The 16,095-nt window shown below is 43.0% G+C and overlaps 1 protein-coding gene across 1 annotated transcript in view; it reads right to left on the bottom strand.

Annotated features, from left to right (window-relative positions):
- The window catches only part of TRPM3 (transient receptor potential cation channel subfamily M member 3), a gene marked incomplete at its 5' end in the record, with an annotated part of 447,240 nt that extends 437,481 nt beyond the window's left edge, over positions 1 to 9,759 (bottom strand). Inside the window, 1 exon segment of the mRNA XM_084503856.1 lies at positions 9,571 to 9,759. Within this exon segment, the coding sequence (XP_084359982.1) occupies positions 9,571 to 9,759 (189 nt within the window).
- Positions 9,760 to 16,095: the final 6,336 nt, after the last annotated feature.

Genomic DNA, 16,095 nt, shown 5'->3' with positions numbered 1-16,095 from the left:
TACCCACCAGTAAACTGGTGTAAACTTGAGTAAACTCAAGATTAGCTGTGTAGAGAGGTTTATAGGACCAGTCTATTGGAAAAAGTTTCTTGTCAGGTTTCTTTATTGGCAGCCCACAGCAAGGAGACACTAGGCAACAGACTGATATGATGTTGAGGTGGAGGATATTGCTTTAAAACTGAGATACAAGTAGTTCTCTCTCTCTTTTTTTTTTTTTTTAATTAATTGAAAGTTAAATAATATGTAATAAGTCAGTGTATAATAAAAAGTTAGCAAAAGTGTTAATCCAAAGTACACAGAAACACACTAAAAGCAAACAAGTAAACAAACAAAATATCTTCAATGTACTATAGAATTTTATTTATTTATCTTTAATCTCATAACTAATTGACAGATGATATTTCAAGTGTTCTCTCTATGAATGGATAGTAATAAACACCCTTCCAGCCCAGGCCATAAAGGTTGAAGCCAACTCTTCCACTGTTGTCTACTAGTTTATTCACTTTGATTAAGTATACAAAACAGGTAGAAAGATTTACAGTTTTCACCACTCCAGCGAAAAGGCATTTAATAGATGTCAAATTAAAAAATAAATAAATAAATTAATAATAATAATAATAATAGTAATAATAATAGTAATAATAATAATAATAATAAAATGTTGGTAACCAAAATAAATGGTAGACATAGACAAAAGTTCAACCTGTCATACTTGACAAAGTATTTGTTCAGCAAATAATTTCTGCTCCCTTTAGCTAGTAAGAACTTGCTAGCTTATTTTATCCATGATAAAAATACATCTTTCCTCTGATGATGGCAAAATAAGATCAGAAGTAAAATTGTTTATAATCCATTTTAGGATGTGAGGTGAACAGCAGTACCTCACTGCTGTGTGACCTGTGGCCCAGGCAGACACATCTTGCAGGCTTCGTTCACTCAAGCCCTCGCCTTTCCTCCCAGTCACACTGTTGACAGAGACCTATTGTTTCTATTTTTATTGGATCTTTTATTGCTATACTTTCTAGACATTGAAACCATCAGAAAAGTATTATGTACAAATATAATGGATGAAGAATAGACACCTGCTTTTAACAAGCTCTTGCAAGCTAAATACTCCAGCCAATGCAGGGAGAGGAGCTAGGCTGGAGTGCAGGGCTAAAGGGGCAGACAGGTGTACCCCCTTGCCAGACCACCACATCCCCTGTAACTGCCTAGGAAAGGGGACGTGGGGACAGAACCATCAGACAAAATGCTACTTTGGATTTTAAGTTATAATGAGACCATTTTAGTAATTTCTGGCCTAATCTAGAACTAATATTTTTGCTTATAATTATGTTTGTGTTTTTTGGTTGGTTGTTGGTTTTTTGTTGTTGGTGGTGGTGGTGGTGGTTTTTTTTGTTTTGTTTTGATAACTATTGTTGGTACTCTGCTAATGTTTACAAGAAACTATTAAGATTTGCAGAATCACAGAATGGTTGATGTTGGACCTCTGGAGATCATCTGGTCCAAACCCCTGCCAAGCAGGGTCACCTACATCATGTTGAACAGGATTGCATCCAGGTAGGTTTTGAATATCTCCAGAAAAGGAGATTCTACAACCTCTCTGAACAACCCGTGCCAGTGCTGTGTTACCCTCACAGTAAAGTCTCCCAGTTGAACTCTGGATAGGCTGGACCGATGGGCTGAGATCAACTGCATGAAGTTCAACAAGGCCAAGTGCCGGGTCCTCCACCTGGGGTGCAATAACCCCAAGCAGAGCTACAGGCTGGGAGAGGAATGGTTGGAGAGCTGCCAGGCAGAGAAGGACCTGGGAGTGATGGTGGACAGTCGGCTGAATATGAGCCAGCAGTGTGCTCAGGTGGCCAAGAAGGCCAACGGCACCCTGGCTTGTATCAGGAACAGTGTGGCCAGCAGGGCTAGGGAGGTGATTGTCCCCCTGTACTCAGCTCTGGTGAGGCCGCACCTTGAGTACTGTGTTCAGTTTGGGGCCCCTTGCTACAAGAAGGACATCGAGGTGCTTGAGCGGGTGCAGAGAAGGGCGACGAAGCTGGTGAGGGGCCTGGAGAACAAATCCTACGAGGAGCGGCTGAGGGAGCTGGGCTTGTTCAGCCTGGAGAAGAGGAGGCTCAGGGGCGACCTTATCGCTCTCTATAGGTACCTCAAGGGAGGCTGTAGCGAGGTGGGGGTTGGTCTGTTCTCCCACGTGCCTGGTGACAGGACAAGGGGGAATGGGCTTAAGTTGCACCAGGGGAGTTTTAGGTTAGATGTTAGGAAGAACTTCTTTACTGAAGGGGTTGTGAGGCATTGGAACAGGCTGCCCAGGGAGGTGGTGGAGTCACCATCCCTGGAAGTCTTCAAAAGACGTTTAGATGTAGAGCTTAAGGATATGGTTTAGTGGGGACTGCTAGCGTTAGGTCAGAGGTAGGACTCGATGATCTTGAGGTCTCTTCCAACCTAGAAATTCTGTGATTCTGTAAAGAAGTGCCCCCTCACATTTAGATGGAATTTTCTGTGTTTCAATGTGTGCCTGTTGCCTCTTGTCTTGTCACCAGGCACCACTGAGAAGAGTCTCGCTCCATCCTCCAACACCCTTCAGGTATTTATAGACATTGATAAGATCCCCTCTCAGTCTCCTCTTTTCCAGGTTAAACAGTCCCAGCTCTTTCAGCCTCTCCTCACATGACAGGTGTTTCAGTCTCCTGATCATCTTAGTAGCCCTCCTCTGGACCCGCTCCAGTAGTTCCATGCCCTTCTTGTGCTAGGGAGCCCTGAACTGGACACAATACTCCAGCTGTGGCTTCACCAGGGCTGAGCAGAGGGGGAGGATCACCTTTCTTGACCTGAAGGCAACACTCTTCCAAATGCACCCCAAGATACAGTTGGCATACTTCATTGGCCACAAGGGCACGTTGCTGACCCATGGTCAGCCTGCTGTCCATCAGGACTCCCAGGTCTCTCTCCACAGAGCTGCTCTTCAGCAGGTCAGCCCCCAGCCTGGGGTGGTGCTTGGGGTTCCTCCCAAGGTGCAGGACCTTGCACTTGCCCATATTGAACATTATTAGGTTCCTCTCTGCCAAATCTCCAGCCTGTCCAGGTCCCTCTAAATCAGAGTTACTGGATGTGTTACTGGGTATCTGGAAAATTAATTCTCAGAGGAATTTTCAATGTTGATTTGCACTATCTCAAGGTAATAGAGACTGACAGGTCCCTGGGGAGGTCTCCAACCCAGCCCCTACCCAGGAGCAGGCCAAGGCCAGGCTGTTCGGGCCTGGGCTGTCCTAGTGGGGAAAAGGCTTCTCCTCATCTCCAGCCTGAGCCCCTCATGCCTCAGCCCATGCCATGTCTCCTGCCAGGAACCACTGGGCAAAGCCTGGCCATGTCTCCTCCGTCCCCTCCTGATGTTGGGCTACTGCTGCATGCCCTCAAAGCCACCCCTTCTCCCAGTTGAACCAGCCCTGCTCCACAGCCCCCATCCCTGGCTGTGAGGTCTTCTCCTCCTTGAGCTTCGCAGAATGACAGAATCATCTAGGTTGGAAGAAACCTCCAAGATCACCTAGTGCAACCTCTGACATAATGCTAACAAGTCCTCCACTAAACCATATCACTAAGCTCTACATCTAAATATCTTTTAAAGACCTCCTGTGATGGTAACTCAACCACTTCCCTTGGTAGCCCATTCCAAAGCCTAACAACCCTTTTGGTAAAGAAGTTTTTCCTAATATCCAACCTAAATCTCTCCTGGTGAGCTTGTCACTAGGTACAGAAGCCTGTCATCACCAGCAAGGTCTGCCAAAGAAGGTGGTGAGGACCTCTGCCTTATCTGTTGTTCACTGTATGTTCTTATCCATGTGTAGTGATCCTTACTGAAAGACCACAGCACATCAAGGAGTCAGTGATCCACATAATAATTAACCTGACTATGCCAAGGTCTGTGTTTGGCTTTCAGACTGTTGCGCTACACAAATCCCTTGATAACAGGATAAACTCTGCCAACTAATTGTGAGAGAGGAGTCTGCAGGCAGCTCCCACACAGCACCAGTAATTACACCACTTGCATGTCTTTGCCTTTATCTAGCAGTACAGCAAGAAGTTCTCCTTTCTGTGGAAATTATGAATAGAGGTGTTTCATTGTCAGAAAATCCTATAATAGCTTGAATAAGCAAAATGGTGGAATCTTTTCTGTGTACAGGGTCTCTGTGGTGTGCTGCAAATGGATTGGAGAGCCTTTTAATGCTGCTTAACCTGGGGTTCCCACCATCTAAAGGAACAAAAGACCTTCTCTGTTTATACTGTTAGCTCAAACATCTTAAACGATACTTTACAGTCCGAGTACCTTTCTTATTGGGATCATAACCAACCAGCACTTCGTGGTGTCAAACACCATCTTTCAGTGCATCCACATTTTCCTTGTCAGCCTTCTACAACTAATGTAGAGGTAAATCTCTTGTTGCTACCCTTTACATATTTTGCAAGTATCAATTTCATCTGAGCTTTGGCTTCCCTGACAGCACCCCTACATACTTGGGCAATTTTTCTTGTTTCCTCTTTCACTGCTATTCTTCCCCATCCTGTACACTGCCCTTTCACAGTGGAGTTTTGTCTTGACTTCACTGCTTTGCCAGGCTGGCCACGTGTCTCCTTGTTTTTCTGAGTATCAAGACTATCGAGGAGACTCTCCTCAAAGGCTGAACAGTTCCCCTGGGTTTGTCTGCCCTTCAGAACAGTCTCCAATGGTATCTCACATATCAGTTCCCTAAATAACTCAAAACCTTCTCTCCGAAAGCCCAGGGTCTGTGCTATGCTACTCTCTTGCCTCCCTCTTTCTCTTCAGAAACTTGGCCTCATTGTTTCATGATCACTACAGAGCAAAAGCTGTCATTACTAACCTTTGTCAGCAAACAGTAGGTACAGCTGTAGATCTGTGCATTTCCCTTGTTTGTCCTTCCCTGTACTAGTATAACAAGAAGTCACATGTGACTCCCTCCAGCCATCTCCTGGATGGTTTGTGTCCTGACATGTCTAGTCATTTCCTGACATTCCCAGTCAGGAAAGCTTCATCTACCGTCTTATCTAGCTGGTGGTCTTTATCACACTCGCACCACAGCATCGTGCTTAGTGATCGCTCCTCTGACATGACCCACAAGTTCTTAACCAGGTCTGAGCCCCACACACTGGAGCTGCTCCTTCCCGGGGGACCTCTTTCTTCCTGCCTGTCTCTCCTGAAGGGCTTGTCTCCATCCATCACAGCTCTCCGGTTACATCAGCTGTCCCACCATTGCCCAGATATCCCAGTAATGTTGTTATCTCTGTGACTATATGATGAGTTCTCATCCCTCCTGCTCAGCTTCCAGGCTGTGTATGAATGTACACATGCCCCAGAGGTGGGTGTCCTTTGACCCTGTTTTTATATGCCCAAACTCTGCCTTGTTCCATGACCCTCCACCCCCTTCACCTTTTTCTTTTTGCCCTTTTCTCACCTTGCTGGACTGTAATTGCCCTCTCACAGCACTCCCATTTAATGCTCTCCTCACTAAGTTAGCCATCTTCTTGGCAAAGATGTTTGCCACACTAAGTGAGAAGGAAAACGATAGCTTATTTCTTGAATTTACAAACCTGGAACTTCTAGGGCAAGCTAAGCTTGCCTCAAGACTGCCTAACTTGATTCATGCTAAGTCACTCTGAAATCCAACTCTTCACTTACAGGGTGACACCTACAGTATCCGTTTTTCCAAAACCTCAAACATATGTAATTATAGCTTAGCTCTGCCTTAACATAGCTGATTTTCCCCACCAATCATTTGTATAGGGCCCATCTGATTTTGGCAGTCTGGGACAGGACCAATGACCTGAATCAGAGCTGTGATTTCATTGTTGCCACAAAAAATAAAAAAATAATAAATAAATAAATAAGTAACATTTTTGTCTTCATACATTACTCACTTGCCATTTTTTATTTTTGTTTCTGAACTACTGTAAATATCCTGTGGGAAAATTAATCTCAAAAAGTAATATATATATATATATATATATATATTCATCTCAAAAAGTAATATACCTTTGAACAATAAAGAATAAAGTCAATGTTGCTGTAATCATAAACTGTACAGCAGAACTGCCGTATAGCCCCTTTTTGATATACCAGAACACTATACTCTTCAGCCCCTATTTAAAAAGGGTGAAAAACACCACACAATTTGAGGTACAAAAGTACAAATCATATTCAATATTTTGTTCAATAGAAGCTAGACAGGCTTTTTAATAGAAGCTTTACAGGCAAAATTTAAGATGATTCAAAACATGTTGTTTTGAATAGCAAAACTTTCATCAACTTGAGCAGGGGGTTCCACTCAGCTTTCCATTTCCAGAGTTACACAAACAGATGACGGAGAGAAGAAAACAGCATAAAAGCCTTTGTTTCTAAGGCAATAGCTATTCTTTAAATTCCTAATGTGTAATACCATTACTTGAAGCGTAACCAGGATTAGTGCACAATAATCAAAGATAATAGCTGCAAGTTAGTTCAGAGGTAGCCACTTCTGTGTTTTAGGTGGTCTGACCAAGGTTAGCTCTTGCAAATCATTTCTGTCTCAAACACTCTTCCTTTCCTCAGATCTTGACAATAAAACAACTCCTGCTCCATTGCTCAAGAACTAATATCAAGCACTCAAAAACTAAACAAGCTAAACAAAACCATAGACATGTTTGTGTAAATAAGACTACAAATTATTCTTCATGAATTAGCAATTAAAGAAATAAAATAATTAAAAAATAATAATTTTAGGGTTATGACTTGTTACTTTTTCATTGAGTAAGCATGAGACATTAAGATCTGCAAGTTCTACAATCATGTGAAGTAAGGGCAGGTTGGAAAACACAGATATTTATACACTGTAACAGATACGGAGAATGCAGAAAAACAACGTAGCTATTCTCAGTGCCAACCACAATGCGCAATTACTATTTTAAATCTTCTGTATTTGACAAAGTCTAAATCAAGTCTTTGCAGGATGGAAATTAGTTCTTCAAAACATAGAATTTTCTATTCCTTACAAGAAAATCGCAGATACTTAAATAGCTTTACAAGATGTTCAGATTAGATTATTTATGCAGAACAACCAAGACACACCTGGCTACCCCACATTTATTTTTATTTTTATTTGTTTAATAAATCTCCTTTCTAAAGAAATCAGTTTGTAGTATAGGATAAACCCCAGAGACTGATCTAAGGAAATTGTATTCTCAATTTTCAAGGATATGCTGAAATACTACCTACATCATCTTTCACCTATACAAAGCTATCTGCACATAGTAGCAGCCTCCCATAAGGCACATTACAGAAGGCTAGCATGCTTATGGAGTGAGAGCAAGTCCACAGTTACTGGCCAGTTTCCAGATGACCAATAACAGGGAACAAAACAAGGCCTTTGAAAATAATAATAATGATGATAATAATAATAATCAGATAAACCATCTGAGCCCCCAGAACAATGGTATTAAGGCAAGATCAGGCAAGACCAGGAGCAAAGGAATACTTGCGCATAGTGCTAGTTATGTCTCTTCAACACTGACCTTCAAAAGGTCTCTTTAGCCCACTGACAACCATCAAAAAGTAAATTGTAGCAGAAATTAGAAGTTACAGCAGGAGAAAGAAAAAAAAAAAAAAAAAAAAGCCACAAGCAGGGAGGCAGGGCTGTGGGAAGGATGTAATGGTAATTACATAGTAATTTAAATTTTATACTTTTTTTACACTAAAAATTTTACACTACATTTTTACACTTTTTCAATGGATTTGGTGGGAAAGGAGTTGAGAACAAGAAAGGTGGAGGTGGGAAATGACATAAAGATTAGTATGCTCTGGCATCACTTCAGAAAACATTGTCAAATATATTAGCCTTTGTGAGGTGGAATTTCAGATATCCTATACTTTCTTATAAAAAGGGAAGAGCACAATTTAACAAAATAGACACTACTCAATGTCCACTCACAAAGCCAATGATATTAAAAAAAAAAAAAAATCATAATCAACTTCTCCCACCTGTCCTCCAGTTTACAACATTTAGAAGTTTAAGTGTAATGCAAATCCTGTAGTATAAATATACCACCTTAATATTGCTTTAGACAAGATGTCAGGAAGTAATTGCTCATCTACTCAGAAAAAAAAAAAAAATGTATATATATATGGAAATGTAATGATTAATCTAATACAGCTGTTCAAATCTGGCAAGCATTTGCAACCTGAATCTCATTCAGCCTTCTGACAGGAGTAAGGATTCATCTCCACTGTAAGCAACCAGAACCACTGTTTCAAACAATGGAAACTCAACAAGCCCTTAAAAATAGACCTCTGAACTGCATGGTACCACTGTACTTGTTTCTGATGAGTTTTGGTGATAGACCATGGGAATAAAACTTAAGGTACCTACCAAAAAAAGTCAATGTATTCTGAAAAAAAAAAAAAAAAAAAAAAAAAAAAAAAAAAAAAGAACTATAGTATTTTAATCTGCAGGATGATACCTCTCTTCCTCTTCCCCCTCCATAAGAGAATACTGTTACTTTCTGTGATGCTTTCTTGTTGCCATGGCATCCTTTCTATTGTAGGTCTTTTCACCCTCATGCTATTTCCCCAGTTGGCACTCAACCTGTGGGCATCTTCCTTCCAGTTCAAAAGCTTATAAATATTTGTTTCTTTTTGAAACAACACATTTCATCTGTGCATACAAGGTGCATTGTTCTGCACCTCAGAGAGTTAGGTTTCAGCTAGAATGCAGAACACTGTAAGCACATAAGGACTGAGGTTGTACTTGGACAGTAAGCAGTTCATCCAAAATCTTTGTCTGCATTAGTCCAGTACCTAGCACTGGGATACCTGATCACCAGAAAAGAGACCATCAAGCACTCTAATAACTATCACTCTTTTCTTCAATTTTACTACCCAATTTATTCTCTCAATTTCCATGTATATCTCTCCAAGATGTTCATTTTCCTGACACGCAATCCATGCTGTGGCATGCATCCCCATCAAGATGTCTGTCCATCCACCTCAGAGACTATTTGTACATTCCACCGGGCTGACTGAAGGCAGAAACACCACCAAGGAAGACACCTTCTCAAGATGAAACCTCCGGTTCCCTAGAGAGCGTCGTTAGTCTATCTGCCTGCAAGTACTGTGCCTGAGAGCGCAGCCGCTCCCCTCCCAGCGTGAGGAAAGCAGCCACAAGTCTCCAGCCGCTACTTTGCGGCCCCGCCGGGAGCCGCCGCTGCTCTCCCAGGAGATGCGCTCCGCGTTGCACTTAGGAAAACACCCTCCGCTCACACACAGAAAAAGAAACAAAAAAAAGAAAAAAAAAAAAAAAAAAAAGCGGGGGTGGGGCGGGGAGGAAAGGGGTTGCAAAACAGGAGAGTTTTGCCTGTCATAACTACAAAGTCGCAAGGAAAGTGAGATTTTTCTGAGGAGAGGCAACAGGTTTGCTAACACCGCCCCCACCCCGCCACCAGGGGAAGCACCCTGCTTCACGAGGGGCCCCGTCCCCCATCCCGATTCCGTCCCCGACCTGGGTCGCGGGCACTCACCGGCGGCGCGGGCGCGGAGTTTCCGCTGCGTTTGGCGGAGCCTCGCCGTGAGCTCAGCCGCCGCCAGGACTCCGCCAGCCGTCCGCGACCGCTGCCGCGACCGCTGCCACTACTGCCACCGCCGCCCGCCGCCCCCTCGGCGGCACAGCCCCGTTCTGCCGCCCCGGGGCTCCGCCGTCTCTGCCCCATGGCCCGCGGCGGCGTCCCCTCTCCGCTCGGTTCGGCTCGGCTCCGCGCAGCCCTTATCTTTAGCGATGCTGTCGAGACGCGGCGGGGGGGCGGCGGGGCGGGCCGGGGCGGAGCGGCGCCGCCCGCCCCCCGTGGCCGCGGGACCGCTCGGGGGGAGCCTCGGGGCTCGGGGCGGCGGCAGCCCCCCGGGGATGGAGTGAGGCGGGGGGGGACGGCGAGAGGGGGGCACCCGCCCCTGGGGCTTCTGGAGGAGCGCGGTGTGAGCGCAGGCGATTAGAGCTCGTCGTACCCCACGGCGAAATGAGAGTTAATTGAGGGTCGGGTAGCTATACTCGATTTTGTCGCGACATGTGACATGTTATGCCCGTTCACTTCTACGTCTGGGTCTTGCCAAAATCTTACCAGGAGACTTCTCTTCATTAGTCTACGTTAACTGAACTAGATTAGTGGCTTTTCAGCAATAAATCATGTTCCTTTTTAAAATCGGGTAGCCCTTACCGATGTGCGAGTTCCCCAAAGCCCATCATTTTTCTCTCTTGTTTACACTAAGGAGGGTGGAAACACGAAGTCAGCTGCAAAAGGCAGCGTGGTACCTGTTGATAGGGTGCACCTTCTGGTGGTCTGGTTTTCTTTCTTAAATATAACAAGGAGCCTCTCTGGAATAAATGCCCTCTCTGCCAAAATTGCAAGGGTCCTGGGGTCAGTATGCCATAGATGATGTTTTAGGAATGTGCATATCGGGTTCATCTATTCTACCTGCTGATCACAGGGCACCGGTGATGTGCTGTGGGGAAAAGGTGCCTCTCCTTTGCCGTCTGAGATCACTGCTAATACTTCTCCGTGAGGTGAGAGGACACTCAAGTCCCCACGGCTGAACTAAGATAGCTAGTAAGCATGTTAGAGTACAAGCTCAGACGTTAAAAGGTAAAGCATTACAAGGTAAATATTTCTTCTTGTGCAACACAGTCATGCTAAAACCATCAAAAAAAAAAAAAAAAAAAAAAAAAAAAAGAGAGAGAGAGAGAAAAGGGAAAACAACAATAAACTAGATAGACATTCTGTTATTCAAGGATCATTAAAATACACTGAGTGTTTTGCAGTCACTAAACCATTGACTTGCACTTTTGATTTATCTCTACAAGAATTTCTTAGAAGAATGCTTTACTGAAAAAGTCAGATGTATGCAGCTCTCTTCAGAAGCTGGACATTCTGTTTTTCTATCTTAAAAAGACAACATTATAAAACACAATATTATTCTAGTTACAGCCACAGTACTTTAAATGATATATGAAAGGATATATCTTCCTCACAGTGTATCTACTGCTGTAATAGTAATCAAGAAAGAAAAGGCAGAGTTTCCAAAGAATGTGTTAAATCCTCTGCTAAATAAAGGTTTGAAGCAAATAACTAAGGATTTTGTTATGTCATCAGGTAGTCTAATTCCTTTTACTCCTCTAATTAGATTCCAGTCTGATTGTTTACCTCCCATTCAGTGGGGATACACATGATCCGGAGGGTCTTTTCCTTCCAACACCTGTAACTATAGCAAATCACTTCATTTGGTTGAACTATTCTCTTGACTGTTTTTAGCTTCATTTATTCTGTACTGAGGCACATCAGTACTAGGTCAACATTGCTGAGTTAATCAATTAGTTTTATCATTTTTATTAACATCTACAGACCAACTCTTCTGGTATCTCCTCTATCTGCTAGTCATAGTATTAAATTTCCCAAAGCAGTGTTTTTCTTTAATTATGCATTAGAGGAACCTAACGATTTTCAAATCCCATAAAAATTTGTAAGTGACTTTGTTGGGTTTTGGTATTGTTTTTTGTTTGTTTGTTTGTTGTTGTTTTAAATTGTTTGTTTTGTTTTGTTTTTCTTTAATCAAATTAAATAACACCCAGAGACTACTAAAGAGTTTTTCTTGGGGTAGTGGGGAATCTCTAAAAGAATTCACGGCCAGGATACAAAAATGCTTGTGTTACTGACTTATCAATAGACTTTGACTCTGCAGCTGGAAGATGAAGTCTGCTTCCTTCACCTGTTTTGTTACACAGTGCATACTACTTATTCAGCTCACATAACCATGTAAAATACAACAGAAAAGCAAACAAGAATTCTTATTTAAAATGGCAAAGCTAAATGGCTACAGATTTCAAACTAAAACAGAACAAAAATCACAGACAAGAAGAATCTAAGTTCCTGTAAGTCTAATACAGAACAGAGGCCATCAGAAGGTCAAATTTTGTGAAAAGATGTTCACATGTTAATAGACGTGAACCTGTTTTATTTTCAGATGTAAAGGCTGAGCTTTCAGCACAGAAAACGGGCTTCATTTTCTTTATTTAAGCCTGTAAGAACCAGACCATCCTAGTGCCAGTTGTGTTTTGTATAAACCATCATAACAATAAATTTCTACTTGTTATGTTGTCTGACAGATCTTACTGTAACATGTATGTTACTGTAACATGATGCACCACACATGATTGGTTTTTATCACTGACATTATGTACACCATATGTTTATTCCTCCTAAACTTATAAGCATTGCTGTTGTGGCTATAGTCACCCATACTGTCTGCCTGGCTAGCAAGGTAGCATTTTTGTCTTGAGCAGAGAAGGACATAACTGCATGTTATGTATACTGTAGTCTAACATCTTTATTTTAGCATTTTTCATTCCACCTATATTTCTTATTCACAGTGGTTTAAAAGTACTTACTAATATTTATCAACAAGTACAAACAAATATGTCATTAGGTGTTGACAGGGCTTTATTTGCATGGTTTAAATCATAGAATCAGTTAGGTTGGAAAAGACTTCAAAGTTCGAGTCCAGCTAAGGAGTTGGATTCAATGATTCTTGTGGGTCCCTTCCAACTCAGGATATTTTATGATTCTATGATCATCTAGTCCAGCATTTAACCTAGTCCTGGAGAAGAGCCTGATCCCCACCTCACTATATCCTCCTTTAAAGTAACTGTAGAGAATGATAAGGTCTCCCCTGAGCCTCCTTTTCACAAGGCTAAACAACCCCAGCTCCCTCAGCTGTTCCTCACAAGACTTGTTTTCTAGACCCTTCACCAGCTTCATTGCCCTTTTTTGGATGGACTGCAGCACTTCCATTCTTATAGTGAGAGGTTTGAAACTGAACACAATATTCAAGGTGCAGCCTCACCAGAGTGGAATACAGGGGAACAATCACCTCCCTGGTCCCTCTGGCCATGCTATTTCTGATACAAGCCAGGAAGTAGCCAAGTTGGCCTTCTTGGCTACTTGAGCATGCTGCTGGCTCATATTCAGCCAGCTATTGACCAATACCACCAGGTCCCTTTCCAGCAGCTTTATAGCCATTCTTCCCCCATCCTGTAGTGTAACATAGGGTTGTTGTGCCCCAAGTGTAGGACCTGGCACTCAGCCTTGTTAAACCTCATACAATTGGCCTTGGCCCACCACCACAGCCTATACAGATCCCTCTGCAGACACTTCTACTCTCAAGTAGATCAATACTTGCACCCAAATTGGTGTTTGCAAAATTACTGAAGGTGCACTCTATTGCCTCATCCAGATCATTGATAAAGATATTGAAGTCGTCCTAGTACTGAACCCGAGGGGACTCCACTAGTGACCAGGCTCCAGCTGAATTTAACTCCATTCACCACAACTCTTTGGGCCCAGCCACCCCGACAGCTTTTTAACCAATTAAAAGTAAACCAGTCCAGGCCTTGAGCAGCCAGCTTCTTCAGGAGAATGCTGCAGGAAACTGTGTTAAAAACTTTACTGAAGTCTAGCTAGAACATATACACAAACTTTTCCTCATCCACTGAGCATGATGTCATCTTGTTATATAAAGAGTTCAGGTTTATCAAGCAGGATCTGCCTTTCATAAACCCATGCTGACTGGGCCTGATCACCTGGTTGCTCTGTAGATGCTGCATGATAATCTGCTCGGTGAGTTTCCCTGGCACCAAGGTCTACTGACAGGCCTAGAGTTTCCCAAATCCTCCTTCCAGCCCTTCTTGTAGATGGGTGACACATTTGCTAGCTGCCAGTTGACTGGGACCTCCCCCGACAGCCAGGACTGCTGATAAATGATGGAAAGCAGCTTGTTGAGCACTTCCACCAACTCCCTCAGAACCCTTGGCTGGATCCCATCTGATCCCATAGACCTGTGCACACCTAAGTGGAGTAGCAGGTTGTTAACCAATCCCTCTTGGATAGAGAGGGCTTCATTCTGCTTCCTGTCCCTATCCAGCAACTCAAAGAGCTGAGTATCTGGAGAACTGATTTTGCTGCTAATGGCTGAGACAAAGAAGGCATTAAGAACCTCACTATTTTCCTCATCTCTTGTCAGCGTTTCCCCACACATCCAGTAAAGGAGGGAGATTCTTCTTAGTCCTCCTTACCTTGTTAATGCATATGAGTTTATAAAAACATTTTTTATCGTCTTTAGCAGCAGTAGAAAAATTGAGTTCTAGCTGGGCTTTGGCTCTTATAATTTTCTGTCTTCACAGCCTCATGACATCTTTACAGTCCTCCCAAGTGGCCTGTCCCTCCTTCCAAAGGTTATAAACTCTCTTTCTTCCTGAGCTCTACCCAGACCTCACTGTTCAGCCAGGCCAGTTTTCTTCTGCCCTGGTTCATCTGTTGGCATGTGGGGATTGCCTGATCCTGTGCATTTAGGATTTCCTTCTTGAAGAGTGACTAGCCTTCCTGGCCTCCTTTGCCCTTCAGGACTGCCTGCCCAGGGACTCTGTCAAACAGTCTTGTTAACAGGCTGAAGTCTGTGCTCAGGAAGTCCAGGGAGGCAGCTGTTCTCCAGCTACTCAGCCCCCTGAGCTGTTAGCTAACCCCATTCTTTACTTTTCCAAGATATATTTTCCAAATATTTTAGCTTAGCAGAGTTCAAGACCCACAGAGATGTTTGGTTTGAACTATTCAGAGGCTTGGAAGCAGTCACTCAGGGTCTGTGAAGTACTTTCATTTCTTCTTGCATTAGTAAGACAGCAGTTATAATTTCAGCTGGAAGAGACCGCTGGGGTTCAAGTGATCCAATGCTCTGCTTAAAGCAGGTCCACTGAGATCAGCTTGCTCAGCGATTTTTCCAGTGGGATACTGAAAAAAAATAAATAAAATAAAATAAATAAAGCTTTCACAGTGTCTCTGTAAATTTTTTTCAGTGTTTATCAGCCACTTAGTGAAACATCTAATTCAAAATTCTCATGTTCACACTTTGGTCTGTTGTTTTTTCTCATTTCATCAAACACTTTCAAGGATAGCCTGGCTTCATCTTCTCTATACTATCATATTTAATAGATGGAGGCAACAGTTAAGCCTTTGCAAAGCCTCTGTCCTTAAGGATGAAGAAATATATTCTCTCAATATCTTTTCAAAGACAAAGTGGATAAAACTTTCTACAGACAGCTACAAGTAGCCTCACATTCTCAGACCTTGGTCCTCACAGAAAGCTTCAACCACTCTAATATCTGCTGGAGGAACAACACAGCAGGGTATATGCAATCCAGGAAGTTCCTGGAGAGTATCAATGACAACTTCCTCATCCTCATGAGGATAAATGCTCTGCTGCACCTCATACTTAAAAAAAAAAAAAAAAGTACATGGGTGTTCTGGTGTACAAAACATTTGATAATGAGCCATCATTGTGCACTTGCAGTCCTGCATCCTAGGCCTCATCAACAGAGTGGACAACATGTGGAGGGAGATGATTGTCCCTCTCTACTCTGCTATTGTGAGGCCCCAGCTGGAGTGCTGTATCCAGGTCTGGAGCCCCAGAACAAGAAGGATGTGGGGCTGTTAGATTGGATCTACAGGAGGGCCACAAAGGTGATGGAACACTGATCCTGGGAAGACAGGATGAGAAAGCTGGTAATGTTCAGCCTGGAGAAAAGAAGACTCTAGGGAGAAGTCACTGCAGCTTTTTGATACTCAAAGGGGGCTTATGAAAAAGGTGGAGAGCAACTTTTTGTCCAGACAGCTAATGACAGGACAAGGAGTGTCATGGTTTAACCCAGCCGGCAGCTAAACACCACGCAGCCATTCGCTCACCCTCCCCCCTCTCTCTCTGGGACGGGGGAGAGAAATGGAAAGTGAAGCCTGTGAGTTGAGATAAAGGCAGTTTAATAAGACAGGAGAATAATAATAATAATAATAGTAATAATAATAATAATAATATGATGATGATGATGATAGTACTACTAATAATAATATGTACAAACAAGTGATGCACAATGCAATTGCTCACCACCCGCTGACCGATGCCCAGCCTAACCCCGAGCAGTCCAGCGCCCCTCCCCCAGCTAGCCACCCCTATATATT

Source organism: Aythya ferina (assembly GCF_964211825.1).
Source record: "Aythya ferina genome assembly, chromosome: Z".
Taxonomy (NCBI): Eukaryota; Metazoa; Chordata; class Aves; order Anseriformes; family Anatidae; genus Aythya; species Aythya ferina.
Note: the sequence above shows the minus strand (reverse complement) of the source record. Positions and strands in the feature narration are given on the sequence as shown.